The 20,216-nt window shown below is 37.0% G+C and overlaps 1 protein-coding gene across 9 annotated transcripts in view; it reads left to right on the forward strand.

Annotated features, from left to right (window-relative positions):
• Positions 1-20,216, forward strand: part of rptor (regulatory associated protein of MTOR, complex 1) — a 402,321-nt gene that overhangs the window by 206,568 nt on the left and 175,537 nt on the right. For all 9 annotated transcript variants that reach the window (XM_089134067.1, XM_089134063.1, XM_089134065.1 and 6 more), the window contains 7 exons: positions 407-517; positions 2,936-3,010; positions 3,104-3,169; positions 4,413-4,604; positions 6,045-6,185; positions 14,533-14,653; positions 17,371-17,511. In XM_089134067.1, coding sequence (XP_088990193.1) covers positions 407-517; positions 2,936-3,010; positions 3,104-3,169; positions 4,413-4,604; positions 6,045-6,185; positions 14,533-14,653; positions 17,371-17,511 — 847 coding nt within the window. The remainder of the gene's footprint in view (positions 1-406; positions 518-2,935; positions 3,011-3,103; positions 3,170-4,412; positions 4,605-6,044; positions 6,186-14,532; positions 14,654-17,370; positions 17,512-20,216) is intronic.

Raw genomic sequence — 20,216 nt, forward strand, 5'->3', positions numbered from 1 at the left:
TGTCTTTAGGATTACTAGAAAGCTACAGCCAGGGGAGTTTTTATCAGGGTTGGAGCACAACTCTGCCGGATAGTGGCCGTCCAGGACTGAAGCTACCCATCCCTGCCTTATGTAGAATTTGGATGTTAATATAGTTATGTAGCGGCCAGGGTTTTCTGGAATTCACATACACAATCAAACAATGATATTCTGAATAAAAGATAACTGAAAGAAAGAAATCTAAATAAATCAATCAAGTTTTTCAAAGAATGACCTTGAATCACGTCATCCTCTAATCTCTCTCTCTCTCTCTCTCTCTCTCTCTCTCTCTCTCTCTCTCTCTCTCTCTCTCTCTCTCTCTCTCTCTCTCTCTCTCTCTCTCTCTCTCTCTCATACACACACACTCTGTCTATATTTCTCTCTGCAGGCACTTTCAGTGGGGATTTTTCCATACGTCTTGAAACTGTTGCAGAGTTCAGCGAGAGAGCTCAGGCCTCTTTTGGTCTTCATCTGGGCAAAGATCTTAGCTGTAGATAGTGTATGTAAAACTCTTCATCCCTTGCAATTCAGCAATTGATTTAACCAAAATTCCACACAGTGTACATTTTCTAAACAATTAACATTCAGATACTAATGACCAGCTACAAACCTTTTATAATTGAAAATACTGTATCTAACGTGATACTCCAATCTGATTAAAAATAAATAAATAAAAAATTGTGGTAAACATAATATTGCATGTTTCACAGTAGATCTATTCATTTTTATTTAAAATGAAATAGAATAATTCTCAGATGGGTTATTGGAAATAAAGGCTCTGACAGTTACCAAACGTTATTGAATATTGTAAAATAAACATTTAAATCACATTTTGATATATGCGAATATCTGCATATGTAATAAAATGGTATAACTAGCATATTTTAAAAGTTTAAATATGTAAAGTTAGAATCATGTTCTTGTTTATTTTAATGACAAAATTTGATTAAGAAAAAGGAAAAAAAAAATGAATTTGTAAACTTAATTGTTGTACAAACAACTGAATGTTTAAATGTTTCCACAGAAAATTTTCACAGAACAGTTTCCATTAGCAAAATTCTATTTCAGACCATATTCAATAATGCTATTTTATGAAGGAGTTCTCTGTTTATTGGCGTATACAGTGTTATTGATATGTATCTCTTGCATTTTTCAAAAACAAAAAAAAAACATTTATTTATTGATTTATTTATTTTTATCTAAGAGTTGATAGATCGTTCAATCAATGTGTTTTATTTGCATTACTGATTGATCAATATAATTTAGATTATGATCAGACACTCGCGGTTTAGACAGTCCTAGTTTAACTCATGTCAGCTCAGCATTAAGTCATTGTTCACCAGAAAAAGGCCAAAAATGAATAGAAACAATTGAAAATGCTCTTCTTTAAGATCTCCGAAATGTATCCCATTTGTACATTTGAATGTATTTGTACAGCAGAAACATCAGACACATTCAAGTTTGTTCCTTGTTTTCGTTTGTGGAAAAACTCATCTAACAAACTCTATTAATAAATCAGAATTAAAGTCAGCGTAAATTGCCATTAGAATCCCACTTGACTTTCATAATTACTCTCTTGGAAATTGAAAAGTGAGCATCCCTTACAAAAATGCAGCCAAACCAAACATGAATTTGCTTGATATCCAAGTAGCTATTTGGCTATTGGTTAACATTTAGTCAGTTGGACATTTCAGAGGAAGGATAAGTAACTACAACTTTTCTTTGGAATAACATGATGTGATGAATTGTTCATTAGAAAGTAAATATATTTTTCTGATTTTACTGTTTTATAAGTGCTACACTGATTTAAAAAAATATAATAATAATAAATAAATGTTTTTTTCTTAAGTATCATGATTTTCTTTTTTTAATGCACATTAATGGTGTAGTGAAGGATTAATGTTATTTCAAAAGATTTTTAATCTAAATTATTGTTATATAACTTTAATAATATTCAGAATGTAAGTAAATGTTGTAAGTAAAAGTAAATGTTGTAAATGTATTTTGGAGTGTGGCACTGGAAGGGCAGTGGAAGTGAAAGCGGTTTGCCATCTGTCTCTGACAGCAGTGTTTAAGACACCTGCCGAGATAGATGATCATTCATGCACATCCCTCACAGAGACTGCAGCAAAGCACACTCCAAAGCTGCTAATCAGGCTATTTAAAAGAAAAAAGAAAAGCAGAATGTATTTTACTGATAAATTGAAAACCCGATAATAAAAACCGATAGGAAACGACAGAACTAGTGGCGCATTATTATTCTGGATTTTGGCGTCATCCCTGCATCAGTCTACAGGGACAGGCGGTTTTGCAGTGGTACCATACTGTATGTTTTTAAATGTCTGCCATAGTTGCATGCAAACGATGCTGCAAACTAAAATCTTACTGACCCTAAACCTTTACTGTTCAGATACAGTAGGCTATATACAGAACTGTTTATATTGTATAGAGTGATCAGTATGTGTCATCGGTCAGTTCACCGAAGCACATGGCACTTAACAAACTTACCAGATGAAACGGAGCACAAGCAGTCGATAGTAAAACTTGCACTTTCCGCCTTGCCCACACTATCCTCCAACACACATTCTGTTTTAGATGGGACAAATAGCTTGTCTCTCTCTTTCTGGTCATTCCAAGGTCTGTTATTATGTAATTGGTTTATCAGTGAAGTGTATCACGTGCTGCAATTCAATTTTTTTCACAGTTCAATTTCAGTTCAATAAAGTGTTTTATTCAGAGAAAACTCAGATGTAAGAATTTTTTAATTTTTTTTTTTATCAGGCAGCAAAATTGGTAGAAACAGTTGTCAGCTGTCAGTATGGTGTTTGTTTCATTTTTGTCACGCCTTCAATTCCTTCTCTTTTACACTCGCCTACTCTCCCTCCTGCTTTTCTCTCCCTCTTTCTTTTTTCTGTAGTCATGCCAAGCTGATCTTGTAAAAGACAATGGGCACAAGTACTTCTTGTCGGTGCTGGCTGACCCGTACATGCCCGTAAGTATCATTCAGATGGTACTGAATCATTTTCCACTTTGTTCAAAACAATATCTGTTTTGTTAACTTTATCGTCTGTGCCGTATTATTCAGGCTGAGCATCGAACTATGGCTGTCTTTATACTTGCTGTCATTGTCAACAACTACAACACAGGACAGGTATCTATCATCTATCTATCTATCTATCTATCTAAGAGCATTTTTTTATTTTTTTTATATTATATATATTTTATTTTATATATTATTTAGATTTTTTTAATGTTTCCAAACTTTAATGGAATTATACCCAATAATTTACTCTCAGAATTATACAGTGTAATATTTGTTTTAAATTTATTTTAGGGCTGTCAGTTTAACGCGTTTATTAACGGCATTAACACAAACCCATTTTAACGGCGTTATTTTTTTTATCTCGCGATTAACGGTCTTTTTGTCCTAGCAAACTTTGTCTTTTTTTCACATGCTTTTGCAACAGGACGCGGTATGCATCCTGGTCAATTTTGGCGTCTCGCGCTCGTCATCCACTCAAAGCCGGCTCACAAGCCGAAACGTGTGTTTGCGGCGTGCCTGTTGTTTTGTTTACGGTCTTGATCCGCTTGCACTTTGGTCGAAGAAACAACAAAACGTCGAAATGAATGTGTTTCAGAGCGCAGCGTGAGGACGTTTTGTGCCGCACACACTCGTTTCGGCTTGCGAGCCGGCCAAATAGTAATGTTACGTTTTGAGTGGATGACGAGCGCGAGACGCCGAAATGGATGCCCTAAAAATCTGAATGGAAAGTTTACTTTTAAAAAGTTGCCAAATTGTCCCATTGACAAGACCAAGTGATCTGTTTGTTTTGTCGTTGTGAACTGAGCTAAAATCATCGCAACACGTCCAGTCTGAAACACCACTTGATGATGGCCAAGCTAACACACACACACAGAGATGATGCGAATTCTCCGCCCCCTCGTCAATATCAGGACCTCGTCAGTATTTCTTTCACCCTTTTATTGATAGACAGTGTTACATTGTGTGAGAGATTATTTGTATACGTTAGTGTGAAATTGAGCATGGTGCTCAATTTCACACTAACGTATACAATTAATCTCTCACACAATGTATCCAATGTTATTTTCAATAATAATAATTTAAAAAAAAACATTTGCACTAAACAAGCCAATCCACTTTTCCATGTTGATAAGAGCATTAAAATGAGAAAAAAAATAATGTAACAAAAAGAAATCAAAAGACATTTAGAATAGATAAAAATGTGCGATTAATCGCGAGTTAACTATGACATTAATGTGATTAATCACGATTAAATATTCGTTTGACAGCACTAATTTATTTGTTTATTTATTTATTTATTTTTATTTTTTTGTCCCTGATGATTCATTGACCATTGACCATTGTCCATCAGGAGGCATGTCTGCAGGGTAACCTGATTGCAATCTGTCTGGAGCAGCTCAACGACCCTCACCCTCTCCTGAGGCAGTGGGTGGCAATCTGTCTGGGCAGAATCTGGCAGAACTTTGATTCTGCACGCTGGTGTGGAGTTCGAGATAGTGCCCATGAGAAGCTCTACAGTCTCCTGTCTGATCCCATACCAGAGGTTCTGAAAGTTGGCCAGACTAATATTTTACTACTATTAGACAATCTAGTTGTAGATTTTCTAGTAAATATATTAAGGGGTGTAACAAAATATCATGCCACAGTACACTCACCCAAAGGATTATTAGGAACACCATACTGATACTGTGTTTGACCCCCTTTCACCTTTAGAACTGCTTGCACAGTGGTAACAGGTACAGTATGATGTTCTATCTTCTATCAGCTTGAATCAGTCGGCCCATTCTCCTCTGACCTCTAGTATCAACAAGGCATTTTCGCTCACAGCAGGACTACCACATACTGGATGTTTATTCCCTTTTCACACTATTCTTTGTAAACCCTAGAGATGGTTGTGCGTGAAAATCCCAGTAACTGAGCAGATTGTGAATTACTCAGGCCGGCCCGTCTGGCACCAACAACCATGCCACGCTCAAAATGGCTTAAATCACCTTTCTTTCCCATTCTGACATTCAGATTGGAGTTCAGGAGATTGTTTTGACCAGGACCACAGCCCTAAATGCATTGATGCAACTGCCATGTGATTAGTTGATTAGATAATTAAATTAATGAGAAATTGTACTGGTGTTCCTAATAATCCTTTACGTAAGTGTATATGGCAATACAAAAATGTATCAATATATGTCGTGGATAGTGACAATATTTATTGTGTATAGTTCACCCAAAATGAAAATTTCTGTGTGAGAAAAGTTTTCAGATTTTTAGTGTCAATACTACATTAAACTACTATTTGTAATGTTGAATATAATGTATAATAATGCAATGGGGGAATATTTGTAAGTCCTGATAATGCCAAATGTCTTATGTTACCAGTAAAAAGTGACCTGCGTTATTTTAAACATATTTAGTCAGTGACAGAGTGCAAGCATATTAGTCTAAAATAATTCTGTATTTTCATCTTCAGAATCTTGAGTATTTTTATTCTGCTGTCACTATTGTCCTGTGCATTGGGTTATCAGCACCAAGTCCTGGCCTGTTCATTTAAACACCCAATGTAATACCAAATTTAGCATTTTAATCAACAGTACATTTTCTGTTAACCTTGTATGATACAGTATGTCTTGAAGTATCACAATAATATCGTATTATGAGTTCCGTGATATGTGTTGAAACGTGACATGAGGGTATCGTTGCACCCCTAAAATGTATAGTTTATCTTTACAGTGCCCTGCAAATTCAGATCCTTAACTGGGACCATTAATCTGCTGTAATGCATTGCAAACATAGATTACATAGATTTCTTGGTTTCTCTATTTTTCTGTTATTTTCAGCACAGGTCTACTCCTGTCCAAAATGTGCATCTTTAAATATCCTCCAAAACAAGTTCTACCTTGTTACTATAGAAGTACCACATTATAAGTACCATAACCCTAACCATGGCTGTTGTGTGGTTCATGAATGTTTTCTGTTGTCTCCTTTGCAGGTGCGGTGTGCAGCTGTGTTTGCGTTGGGTACGTTTGTGGGGAATTCTGCTGAGAGAACAGATCATTCTACCACCATTGATCATAATGTTGCCATGATGCTAGCACAACTCATTAATGATGGAAGTCCCATCGTGAGGAAGGCAAGTTTATTGAAATTTCATTAAGGGCATTTTTCATCAGCATCAGATTCATTATCATTTTCTTAAAGCTACACTGTGTAACTATTTTAGTTTATTCTTAGCTAAAAACACTTAGTTCTTTCAAAAATATATGAAGAGTTCGGATGCAAAAGCCTCCAAGTGCCATTTGAAATTTTCTTCTGGAATGATCATTTTTATCAAGCTTGTATATATAAGTTCAGTAATTTCACTTAAATGACAATTAATAGATAATCTTCATTGCTATTAAAGTGAAATTACTGAAATTTAATATACAAGCTTGATTAAAATAATCGTTCTAGAAGAAAATTTCAAATGGCACTTAGAGGCTTTTGCATCTGAACTCTTCATATATGTTCATTAAAGTATATTTACTTTGTTCAAGTAATAATGAGTTCTCGTGAGTGTATAATGTGCCATTGAAAATACATACGGGTAAGGGGTTCTAATGTCGGTCGCCATGTTGCCCCTCCATCTTGAAAGTACATTAGCCAAAGAGGGACATACCCGTTAATTCAAGCTTCGCCTTTCGCGTGACAGCGTGTCGAATGTGAAGAGGGGGATTGCTTGAGACTGATACCGTATTTTCCGCACTATAAGGCGCACTTAAAAAGCCTTTAATCTTCTCAAAAAACGACAGTGCGCCTTATATGTGGATCAATTTATGTGTAATAAATCAGGCTATGTGTGCCTCCCGCTCACGAGCGCTCACTCTTAACAGACACACGAATAGACACACTGTCCCACAGTTACGAGCCCGCCCCAGCGCACTCACACTAATAAACGCCTCACCTCTGGCGCCGCGCACTCGCTACATTCCCTTTAGCACATCTTGTGGATGCATAACGCAAACCCAGTCAAACGTTGAAAAATGTTCTAAAATTGGTCATTCATTGAAGGTGCGCCTTATAATCCGGTGCGCCTTAAAGAGCGGAAAATACGGGTATATAAAAACCTGAAAGCCTTATTGAAAGTATGTTGCTGATGGAGGATCACTCTTATTCTCGAAGATACGTATCAGAGTCGCCAAGGAAACGAAAAGAGAATTAAGACAGCAACGCAACAGGCAAATCAACAAGACAAAGTTAAATATTGGAGTGGCCTTTCCAAGATGGAAAGAGCTCATGACGAGCAACGATTTTAAAAAGGACGCCGACGTTACTAGCTTTCTTCTCGACAGGTAACGTTAATTAAGCCTATTTGTGTATGTTGGAAGTTTTATTGTTGCTTGGCTAATTATATATATCAATCGATAGACTGCTTTAATTTTCAGGTTAGGAGAAGAATAGTCTCCCAGTTGCTGCTACCTATACTGGACTATGCAGATATTATATATGCTAATACTACTGCCTCTTGTCTACACTCTCTCGATTTGGTATATAACAGCCTGTGCCGATTTGTCCTTCGCTGCCCCTATAGGACACATCATTGTGTGATGTATGACCAGCTGGTTTGGCTTGCACCTTCAGCCAGAAGACAATATCATTGGTTTCAACTTATATTTAAATGCATTTACTTTCAATACCCAAATTATTTATCGCAATATTTAGTGCCTTTTAGTTCACAATATAATCTTCGTCACAACGAACAGATCTTCTTTACTGCTTTCTGTGTTAAAGCCCCTCGTGATTGGAACAGCCTTCCTGCATCTGTCCACTCGCTTACATCGTTTCCTCTGTTCTGAACTGCTTTGTTATCACATCTTCAGAATACTTGTCTATGTTTCTAGTACTTTGGATTTAACATTAATATGTGTCATGTTATCTTTGGGTGTGTGAATGTGTTTATATGTAGAAATATACATAGCTAGTGATGTTAACTTTGTCAGTTATATTTTGGGTTTATTGTGTGTCGCACTTAACACTACTCTTAAGATGCTTGACTTTTAGAACACCATCATGCTGTGTTTAAGATTTATTGTTTAGTGGTCACAGTTTGGGAACCACTGTGATTTACTTTATTCTATCTGTGAAGAGGGGGATAGTGGGAGCTTGTGTGTGTGTGTGTGTGTGTGTGTGTGCATTGAGGTTTTTCTTGTATCTTGCATATTGTATCTACTCTGTTGTTTTACTTTTCGTTATTGTTTGGAAATATTACTGAGGACCCCCATGAAAACGAGATGTTTCATCTCATGGGGCTGATCCTCTTAATAAATGTTTATAAATAAATAAATAAATATCATGGTGTGCTGTGTTCCAGTGCACTTTCACAGGTATAAGGTTGGAAAAACACGGGTTACAGGTTGCCTGGAACACAGCATTAGTTAGCTGTTTCTTAGCGAGACTTTCACCTTCACTTTCACATCTGTCCTGTAATCTTATTCATTTAAGACGTATTATTGTATGAACTAAATATTTTTCACACTATGACACCTTACTATGACTATAGCCTACACTTCAGTATGAAAATTATATAGCCTAAAATGTAAACTTTGCCTTACGCTAGTGATGTCGTACAACATACAGAATAACGATAGATTCTGTAGCACTGATAAAAGTTACTTTACTAAGATTAAGTGTTCAAATACTCTTAAATCTTGCTGTGTATGTTCCTTTAGTTCGGACAGTAGAGCATGGTACTAGCATTGCTAACATTGAGTTTGATTCCCTGGGAATGCATAAAACTGATAAAATATGAACGGTAATGTAAATGCTTCCTGATCACATTTATCGTTTCTTGCTGACCATCTCTTGTATTGAGTAAAAAAGTTCCTCATATTTCTGTTTCACTTTAAGAGGTCTGGATTCTTCACAGATGGGCTCAGATTTTCACACTTATATTAAACTCCACTGCCAGTCACGCTTTTACACACACACACACACACACCTCTTGTAAGTGCTGACTAATCTTCCAGTTGGCTAGAATCAGTAAAAAACAAACAAAAAAACAAAAAAATACAGACATCCTTCATATTCTTCACTTCTTTCTATTCTTTCATTTCTCCTCTTCCTTCTTCCTTCCGTGCATAAGCCTTGGGGTATTAAGGAACGCCCTGTAATGGCCAAGGTGCATGCTGATAATTTTCACAGTCCATGATTTGACGTGACCCTGCAGTCTATTAATATCTTGATGGCAGGGTGGCGTATTGTTTTGGCAGGAGATTTCGGGTGTTTCAGAGTTTGTGTGTTTTTGTGTGGGCATTGAGGTGGGCAGTCCTTCTGTTGCGCTCCTTACACAGCACGTTCTGTCTCTGGGCAGGCCTGTATCCGGACCCCCTCACCATGCTAAGAGTGTGTGCCACAGCTAGATGCTTTAACTTGCGTTCGTCTGGGAACCTGATAACTGATGTTAGCAATGAAATGGTAAAAAAAAATAAAATAACGAAAACATAAAACTATTATTCATTTTACATACAGTAGATGTCATAACCTGTTACCTGACAAATTAAATTACTGCAAATTATAATAGTTTTCTAAAATAACCTCATCACTTGAAGGAACACTCATAGACGAGGTCGAACTGGAAGCCATGTTAATCTTGGACTACATTGGCCACCGTAGGAGTTAAAACGAAATCGGAATTGAGAGGAACAGAAACTGTTCACTGGATGGTCATATACCTTTTCACCACTAGATGGGGGTAAAAATCACACAGTGTAGCTTTAAGTCTGTTCTAATGCTGAGAACTGTGCATTTTAGAACTGAGGCTTGTTATGGATCGTGAGTATCTCAGAGTGATTGACAGTAACACTTCCTTCTTCCATTTGTTTGTCCAAACGTGCTGTCAAGTCAGTACATAATTTCGTGCCATTGTCATGTATTGTCAAACATGTATTTATAGTACATGAGAGACAAAATGTGCTTTTCTTTTACAGATCCTAGTGTCAATTGCACATAAAACTATTTTACATTTTAAGACTGTAACCACAGTATACATATGATATTGCTGAACAAGAACAATATACCTAATGCACACATACTGTAACAGTGACTATGGACAAGCTATGAGACACAATATAGATAGTGTACACAGTACACAGTACATTGGGAGACATATTACAACACTAATACAACAATATTGGTGTGATACTATGGCATCAATATGACTAGGATTCCTGAGGGTCATGGTGGTGTTGTGAATAGATAGGTTTTTGGAAATTTGATGCAGTTTTAGCAACTCTTTTGGAATTATTGCCGTTTGTTAAACAATCCTCGAGAAAGTGTCATGCTGGCTACTGAAGTCAACAACAAAGCAGATGGTGAGGGATGATTTCTGAAACGTTGTCCAGCCTCTCAATGGCAGAGGTCAAGGGAGTCTTACATCTTGGGGGAAGACACTCTTGTGGAGACAGTAATTCAGCTGGTCAGAACATTCTCTTGGTGCTTTCATTGAAGGGGGTAAGGATGGAGGAGGTATTATGGAGGTAATGTTAAGGATCCAGGTACAGTCCTCTGTGAGTACCAAATTGAGTTCTCTTTCACTACATGTTACACCTGTATGGTCCAAAAGACATCACACAGTCAGTGTGTTTATATGCCTTGGGAGGAAATTCATTAAATGAGGGATATTGTGATATTGCACGTTCTTGGAAGAAAGCTGAAGATGGTAAACAAGTTTTTCACATCTGGATTTGGGTATCCTCTGCCATTCCTCCTTGCAGATCCTCTCCTGTTCTGTCAGATTGGGTGGTAAACGTTGGTGGACAGCCATTTTTTTTAGGTCTCTCCAGAGATGCTCAATTGGGTTTAAGTCAGGGCTCTGGCTGGGCCATTAAAAAAAACAGCCACGGAGTTGTTGTGAAGCCACTCCTTCGTTTTTTTAGCGGTGTGCTTAGGGTCATTGTCTTGTTGGAAGGTGAACCTTTGGCCCAGTCTGAGGTCCAGAGCACTCTGGAAAAGGTTTTCGTCCAGGATATCCCTGTACTTGGCCGCATTCATCTTTCTCTCGATTGCAACCAGTCCTGTCCCTGCAGCTGAAAAACACCCCCACAGCATGATGCTGCCACCACCATGCTTCACTGTTGTATTGGACAGGTGATGAGCAGTGCCTGGTTTTTTTCCACACATACCTCTTAGAATTAAGGCCAAAAAGTTATTTCTTGGTCTCATCAGACCAGAGGATCTTATTTATCACCATCTTGGAGTCCTTCAGGTGTTTTTTTAGCAAACTCTATGCAGGCTTTCATGTGTCTTGCACTGAGGGGAAACTTTGCATATTTACTACAAACACATAATTAAAGTGGATTTTAGTTGATCATTATGAAAACGATTACATAATATAGTGAACAAAATGATCACATACACAGAATCTTGTTCAAAAAGCCTAATACACAGTGAAATCAATTGACCAAGTTAATAGCATTAAAGATTTGTTTTAAAGGAGTGTCTTTTAACTAAACTTAAAAAAAGGTTAACATAAAAAAAGGTTTTTATAAAAAGATAAACCTCACATTTCAGCATTTAAATCATCTCTATAAAAAGAATGAGTCAATAAAAATTCATTCCTGACATTTATAATGCACAATAGATTATCTTTTATTATTAATAGTAAAATTCGTACTGATTTTCCCATGGCTGTTGTTGCTATAGAACCATGCACTCATTACACTGCGCTCTCCACAACGACAAGGAAGTTTTAGTAACTAGTATTTCCACCACAGAAAAACGCTTGCTGTAGCTCTGCTAAAAGATTTATTTACGGAGAAGAGAAAAAACACCCAAGTGTTTGGGTGCATGTGCACTCCCATACTGAAAAGTTTATGAGCGCGCTTCCCGTGAGCGCATAATGAGCGCGCTTCCCGTGCGCCTATTTGAAACATAGAGGATTTGAAATAACAAACTCGAGCGCGCAAAAGACGCGATACCTGAACTAATCAGGAGATCCCCTTGACATCGCTTCTGCGCACGGCACCTTCTCAGCAAGCAGGGCGCCATTGCCAATAATTGAATCGAAATGATAAAAAATAGAAAAACGTCGTGGCACAAAGGATTTTTTTAACTGCTCGTGCCGCCCCCCATGTGACATGAAGAAATGCCGCCCCGGGCGACTGCCCGGTTCGCCCGTGCCTAGAACCGCTACTGGCAGTGATGGTTGACTTACTACAACTTTCTCCCATCTCCCGACTGCATCTCTGGAGCTCAGCCACAGTGATCTTTGGGTTCTTCTTTACCTCTCTCACCAAGGCTCTTCTCCCCCGATAGCTCAGTTTGGCCGGACAGCCAGCTCTAGGAAGGGTTCTGGTCGTCCCAAACATCTTCCATTTAAGGATTATGGAGGCCACTGTGCTCTTAGGAACCTTAAGTGCAGCAGAATTTTTTTTGTAACCTTGGCCAGATCTGTGCCTTGCCACAATTCTGTCTCTGAGCTTTTCAGGCAGTTCCTTTGACCTCATGATTCTCATTTGCTGTGACATGCACTGTGAGCTGTAAGGTCTTATAGACCTTATGCACCAGAGAAACGTGGGCGCCGTCATCTTTAGAATATTGTCTTTGAACTTCCGGTTTCGTGGTTGCTCTGTATATTTCTATGGCATCGCTGTCGGAGTAATTAGCTGGTGAAGTGGATTTACTTATTGTAGAGTTAACAAAAGTTATCCTGAGCATTGTAATGTTTATCATAAGCATTGTAAAGCAGATGTCTTAACAAATGTTGACCGGGAAATTTTTTACGAGCAGTTCATTCATACCTATGAGAGATCGCTGTCAAAATACAGACCGGAAGTCAAAAGACAACAAGCGCAGCACTGAAAAGGGGCGGGGCTACATAAGGTTTATATAGACAGGTGTGTGGCTTTCCTAATCAAGTCCAATCAGTATAATCAAACACAGCTGGACTCAAATGAAGGTGTAGAACCATCTGAAGGACAGTTAAATATATGAGTGTCACAGCAAAGGGTCTGAATACTTAGGCCCATGTGATATTTCAGTTTTTCTTTTTTTAATACATGTGCAAAAGTGTCAACAATTTTGTGTTTTTCTGTCAATAAGGGATGTTGTGTGTACAATAATGAGGGAAAAAAACAAACTTAAATGATTTCAGCAAATGGCTGCAAAATAACAGAGTGAAAAATTTAAGGGGGTCTGAATACTTTCCGTACCCACTGTATATTATGAATGTTAGTTTTTTTTTTTTTGCCTGTTTTGTTGAAAGGGATAGTTCACCTAAAAAATGAAAGCTTGTCTTCATTTACTCAACCTCATATTGTTCAAAACCCATACGAATAACAATCGTTTTCAAACAACAAAAAGAAGGTATGTTTGATGAAAGCTGAGACATTTAATGTCCAGGCAACCAAAACTTTGATGCTTCAGAATGTTAAGACATTGTAAACGTGTAATCCATATGAATCAAGAGGTTTAATCCAAATTTTCTGTAGAGACAAAATCCCTTTATATAAAGTGATTTATTTTAGGCTTTTTATTTACATATAAACATTGCATACAAGCATACAGATTCCCTGTATTGACTGGATTAGCAGTGTTGACTTATGTTTACTTTTGGATTGTCGTAGTTAGCTTGAAATACTTTTGGAAAGCTGACTGTCGAACAACCTAACTAATGATTTTTACACTGGAAATTAATCAAAGCTGAACTTACTTTAACTGGACAATGACTTTCGTCTAGAGCTGCTGTACAGCCTAAACAAACTTTGTTGCATTAATTTCCTGTTATCACTGTAAAGCTGCTTTGAAACAATCTGAATTGTAAAAAGCATTTCATAAATAAAGGTGACTTGACTTTATTACCCAGACAGCAAACTGACATTGAATCAACGTGGAAACGACGTCTCTCATGACATTGAAACAACGTTGATTTTGCTCATCGAATTAACGTTGAACCAACGTCAGACGCGGCATTCTTAAGCTAAATGAAAATCGAAAATTGGTTTGCTTTCATAACGTTGAAACAACGCGTTGATTTCAAGTTGATTTTCCGTTAGTTTTGAAAGAATGACGCGTCTGACGTTGGTTCAACGTTAATTCGATGAGCAAAACAATGTCAGATCAACGTTGTTTCTATGTCATATTTCCACGTTGATTCAATGTCAGTTTGCTATCTGGGTAGACATGTCCTTCTGTGTGATATGCTAAAATCTCAAACTATTTTTTAAAATAATTGTTTGGGTAATTATTTTATAATTATACACGTGATATTAAGTGAACCGCTACTGCACTACCTTTCTCTGAAGAGTTGGGGAGAGCAAAATTAAAATTATTAACATGAGTCACCTGTAGTGACCCTTTTTTGCTCTGACGCTTGCCTAACTGGCATATTTTGATCTATATTGACTCTTGATTATCTATATTGGCTAATGCTGACCTATAGTGGCTGACCTATATTGATGACCGGTTTACTTTCAGTAACTTTTGTTTTCCTGTATTTTGTTTAGGAGCTGGTTGTTGCTCTTAGTCACCTAGTGGTGCAGTATGAGAGTAATTTCTGTACTGTGGCTCTGCAGTTCATGGAGGAAGAGAAGAACTATGCTGTGCCTTCACCTGCAAATTCCACAGGTAATTATTTTTAAAATGTTTTAGATTTATTGGTTTTCCAATACAACATACTACTTAATGTATACTGCCCAATATACTAAATATATGCCACATTTCAAATTAAGGGATACTACATTGTCAAATTATAATGATGTTTAAGCCAAAGAGTAGATATTAAAATGTGTGGTTGATATTGATACTTGTTTATTAAACACATTGGTATTAAAATTTTAAGTGTGCGTTTTGCCAAATATAATTGGTTGGGCAGATATTCTAGGTAACACTTTATTTGAAGGGGTGTGCATAAGACTGACATGACACTGTCATAAACATGACATAACACCTGTCATGAACATGAAGGAGTCTTTATGAATGTTTATGACTTTTGTCATTAAGTGTCATTCGGTAAATTATGACACTATGCAAAGTTGACATTGTTTAAAATGTCTTTGTTTGACAACTTGACATTAACCAAGACAAAAATGTCTTGATTATGACAACTTGACATTAACACAGATAGAAATAGCTTTGTTATGACAACTTGACATTAACCAAGAAATCATAACCTGTTACACATATGTCATAACAGGTCTAATTATCAAACTTAAAGAAATTATTTAGCTTTGCAATTAAGATTACAGTACATTACCCTGTCATATGTGGTTGGTTTTGACTTTGGCCGTCATGACACCATAACTCTGTCATGAATATTTTACTTGTCCTCAAGTAAAGTGGAACCCATTGTACTAGTTATAAAGATGTCATTAATGGCTCGTTTCCACTGAGGGGTACGGTACGGTACAGTACAGTACGGGTCGGGTCGGGTCGGGTACACCATGATCAGGCTTGCGTTTCCACCGCCAACAGTACCCTTACTTGATAGGCGTGGTATGCTGGAAAGAAGCGATCAACGTCATTTTCGCGCGAAGAAAGCGACAAAGTAAAATGTCATCAATAATGTATGACAGACAGCAGATCTTGTTCTTGCTTCTCGGCATGTTTGTCACTAGAAACAAGCGCTGGCATTAGGCGTTTCCAAGAAGCCAATGCAAAGTCCGACTCAGGAGAATGATCCCGAGGACGCGAGTACAGTAATTCTGTTAATGGAACAGCGCGTTCTTGAACGCGGCACTCAGCTCGCTCGGGCTATGCGACTCCGGTTATCTCTGTATGTTCATTTTAGGCAACAATAAAACGAAATATGTTATAAAACACAACTCTGCTTCTTTTCAATTTCATTTCAATACATTGTAAACATTCTAAAGCACACAAATGTGGTTCAGGCAACGCATAGCCAATTGATTATCACTGCATGTAGCCTATGTAACGTTAGACTATAGTTATAACAAAACTAAATATAAAACAACCCTGCCTCTTTTCGTTTAAATTAAAAAATATTAAACATATTCCAGGCAATATGTAAGGTAATGTATTGCATATCGCATTGGTACAAATGTTGCAATAAACAACATTACAGATGATCTTGTATTAAAATAAAAAAAAAAGACAAAACTATCTCTTTTTGTTGAAGTTCAGTTTTATCAATAATAGCCATTATAAAAGTATAAGTAAAAGGTACAAAAAGATCTACAGTAAAGCTTAAATAACATCAAGAAACAATTCAGTCAGTCAAATTCAGCGCTCAAAGATATGAAACTTCACGTAGCCTTTTGCCAAAACTATTGGCCAGGGAACGAATTATAGATTCATGAGACCAAAGATCACCTGTTAGGTTTATACAAGACGAACTATATCTCATGTTTAACCACTACAGAGACATCCGAGTCAGCGGCAAACATCAGGATGACTAGCCAAGGAAAGGCTGTTCCAGGCGGGGGACACGAGCGCGAGCGTCCGGTGATCGATTGGAATGGATCTCGGTCAAATTATCATAAATCTATAAACAAACCACAGATTTGAGCTTTAAAAAACTACTTTCTCGCCTGAAAAACTCTTAAAACTACATTTCGTGACACAATAACAGTAGTATTATATTTCAACTTATGCTTCTAATGCCCTTGTAGCACGCCCGAGTGACGATACTCTGTCCACCAATCACCGTTCTGCAGTGAGTCTAGCTCCACCTTTTAGTACCCTTTCACTGTGCTAGGTACCCCAACGGAAGGGTACCCAAAAAGTGGTACGGTACGGTTCGGCTTTTTGGTACCATTCACAAAAATTGACAGTTGAAACGCAAATAATTGCGTACCGAACCGAACTGTACCGTACCGTACCACTCAGTGGAAACGAGCCATAAGGGTTATTACACTGTCAAATGCTTTAACAACAGTGTCATTAATATTTCCCCTTACCTCAAGTAAAGTGGAACACGTTGGACTAGTTATAAAGATGTCAGGTTGACAGGTTATGATTTCTTGGTTAATGTCAAGTTGTCATAACAAAGACATTTCTGTCTTTGTTAATGTCAAGTTGTCATATTCAAGACATTTTTTGTCTTTCTTAATGTCAAGTTGTCATAACAAAGACAATTTAAACAATGTCAACTTTGCATTAAAAGTGTCATAATTTACCGAATGACACTTAATGACAACAGTCATAAACATTCATAAAGACTACTTCATGTTCATGACAGGTGTTATGTCATGTTTATGACAGTGTCATGTCAGTCTTATGCACACCCCTTCAAATAAAGTGTTACCATGCTGTTCTAACCATGGTCATGGTCCATTGTTTATCTTTTATGTCCGGCTGCCACTGACCTTTTTTTGTTCATGTAGAGACAGGGAATGTTACACCGGGCAGGGACAGTCCCGCCATCCCTCGTTTAAGATCAGTGAACTCCTACACAAACCTTAGAGCTGCCACCACCTCTCGAACCCTCAATAAGAGCCTTCAGAACCTCAACCTCAACGAGGAGGGTGAGTCAAACTCCACTCTAAATCACTAAGCCTGAATACTCCTTATTCTCAAGTTCAAGTTACTTTATTTATACCCGAAGGTAGATTTTGTATTCTCAGCTAGAAGTCAGCAGGTATAATGTTGAAAAGAAAATTTTATATTACATTCATAACATTTGATTCAAAGTGATTGCTAAAAATCATGTTGAAATTTTTTCAAAATTTTTGATGAAAACATTCCAGGATTTTTCTCCATATAATGCACTTTACTGGTAACCAAACGGTTCAAGGTCCAAAAGACAGTTTCAGTGCAAACTGTTCAAAGGGCTTTAAATGATTCCAGATGATGAATAAGGGTCTTTTCAAGCGAAACGACCGCTCATTTAAAAAAAAAAAAAAAGAACAAAGTTTAAGTTTTATAAGCTCAAATGGTCGCCTTGCTCTGTTCTGTGATGCGCGTTCGTGACTCTCCTGTTCAAACTCGTTTATCAAAATGAACAAATCTTTTTCGTGTCATTTGGTTCATTTAACGAACGAAATGAACGAATTGACTTGGAAAAAGATTCGTTCATTTTGATGAATGAGTTCGAACAGGAGAGTCACAAACGTGGATCACAGAACAGAGCAAGGCGACCATTTGAGCTTATAAAACTTAAACTTTTTTTTTTTTTAATGAGCGATCGTTTCGCTTGATAAGACCCTTATTCATCATCTGGAATCATTTAAAGCCCTTTGAACAGTTTGCACTGAAACTTCCAAAGTCTTTTGGACCTTGAACCGTTTGGTTACCAGTAAAGTGCATTATATGGAGAAAATCCTGGAATGTTTTCATCAAAAACCTTAATTTCTTTTCGACTTAAGAAAGAAAGACATGGATATCTTCGATGACATGGGGGTGAGTAAATTATCAGCAAAAGTTTTTTTAAAAAGTGAACTACTCCTTTAAGGCCTTTTCACACCAAGAGCAAGAACTTTAAAGATAACTGAAATGATGACTATTTTAGCTTCCACATCAACAGACGATATTATGAAGGTAAATTAGTAGCTAAACTCGAGAGCACATAGATGTGAATTTGAGAACTTATACAATAAATATTTGTGCGTGTACACTGAGATTTGCACTCGCAGACAATAGTCACAAACCTGTATTCTGAATTTGAAGCTGCAGACAAGCAGTCACAAATGTGTAAAATGTCATTCACAAAGATACAAGGACAGACACATACTTGCAATACAAATTTGCACTTCTTCTAACATTCAAATTTGCAGTACAACCTCAAATTGGCACTTGCAACTTCTCAAATCTGTCACAAGACTCGACTTGACTTTTGCTACTCTTTTCGCGATACATGAAATGCAAAACTAACTTGTGCACTTGTAACTCAGTAGTGGCAAGAGAGAAAACGGGGCGGGGGTGTGTTCAAACAAGACGTTTTATTGGTTGGCGCCTAGCCAATGAAATGGGACTTCTATTGTACGAGACGATGTCACAAAACCCGCCTCCTCGTGGATGTTCTGAAACTCTAACATGGCTTAATGCATTACTGATATTAAAAGAAACTAATGATATTATAAAACTTAGTAAACACCATTCTAATAATGTATACTACAGAAAAGCAGATGAGTAGAATATGACAAAAGAAAGCAAATTTGTGTTCAGTGCAAATAAACCAGCTGCCTTTGTTTTATTAATAATGTATAACAAATTGTGTTCTTTTTTTCTTTTCTGTTTTTATAACTGTTGATCCATTAAGCCTCAATGAGCGTTTTCTTGGTTTTCTATGAGAGGAAAATGCTTAACGTACAATTAAACGAGTTGCGTTCATATTCTGCTCAGTTGCTTTTCTGTATGCTTTATTTATGGTGTTTCCTGAGTTTGGTCTTTTAATAACACTTTCTTTTAATTTAACTTATAAGATAATTTATTTTAAATCAGTCTAATCCATGTTAGCGTTTCAGAACATCCACTAGGAGGCAGGTTTTGTGACATCTTCGTGTACAATAGAAGTCCTATTTCACTGGCTTTGCGCCAACAATAAAACGGCTCCTTTGAATACCCCCGCTCCCACCCCCCTTGCGCTCTCGCCGCCACTGAGTTACAAGTGCACAAGTTAGTTTTGCACCTCATATATCGTGAAAAGAGTAGCAAAAGTCAAGGTGCGAAATTTGAATTTGAAGTGACAGATTCGAGAAGTTGCAAGTGACTAATTGTGGTTGTACTGCGAATGTGAATGAAGAATTAATGCAAATATGGGTAACACTTTAGAATACTTTATCTTACTTACTGCATAACTAACAAGGAATTAATGAAGAACTAATAGGTAATTCTTTATTAACACTTAAGTCACTCACTACTGTTAACTACTAAGGAAGATGTGTTAACTTATCAGTATGTAATATAATTTTATGATTGTGTTAAGTATCAGTTAGTTAATCAATAACTAATGAATTCGGTCATACCTCCTGAAAAACTATTAATTATCTATTAATTAAGGTTCAAGAAAAATAACTATGAAGTAACTACTAATTAACAGTCATACACAGTAGTCAGTTTGTCATTCTTCAGCACTAATAAAAAAGATAAGTGCAGACATTTACCTATATGATCTGCAAATAAGCAAAAACATATCATATAAATTACACCTTATTATTATACTTAGTTCTTATACATTTTAAACTTATTTTGCACCATTCAAGTTCCGGCATTATCGCGGTAGCCACATACA

The sequence above is a fragment of the Pimephales promelas genome, chromosome 8 (assembly GCF_988280905.1).
Source record: "Pimephales promelas chromosome 8, fPimPro1.hap1.1, whole genome shotgun sequence".
NCBI classification, from domain to species: Eukaryota; Metazoa; Chordata; class Actinopteri; order Cypriniformes; family Leuciscidae; genus Pimephales; species Pimephales promelas.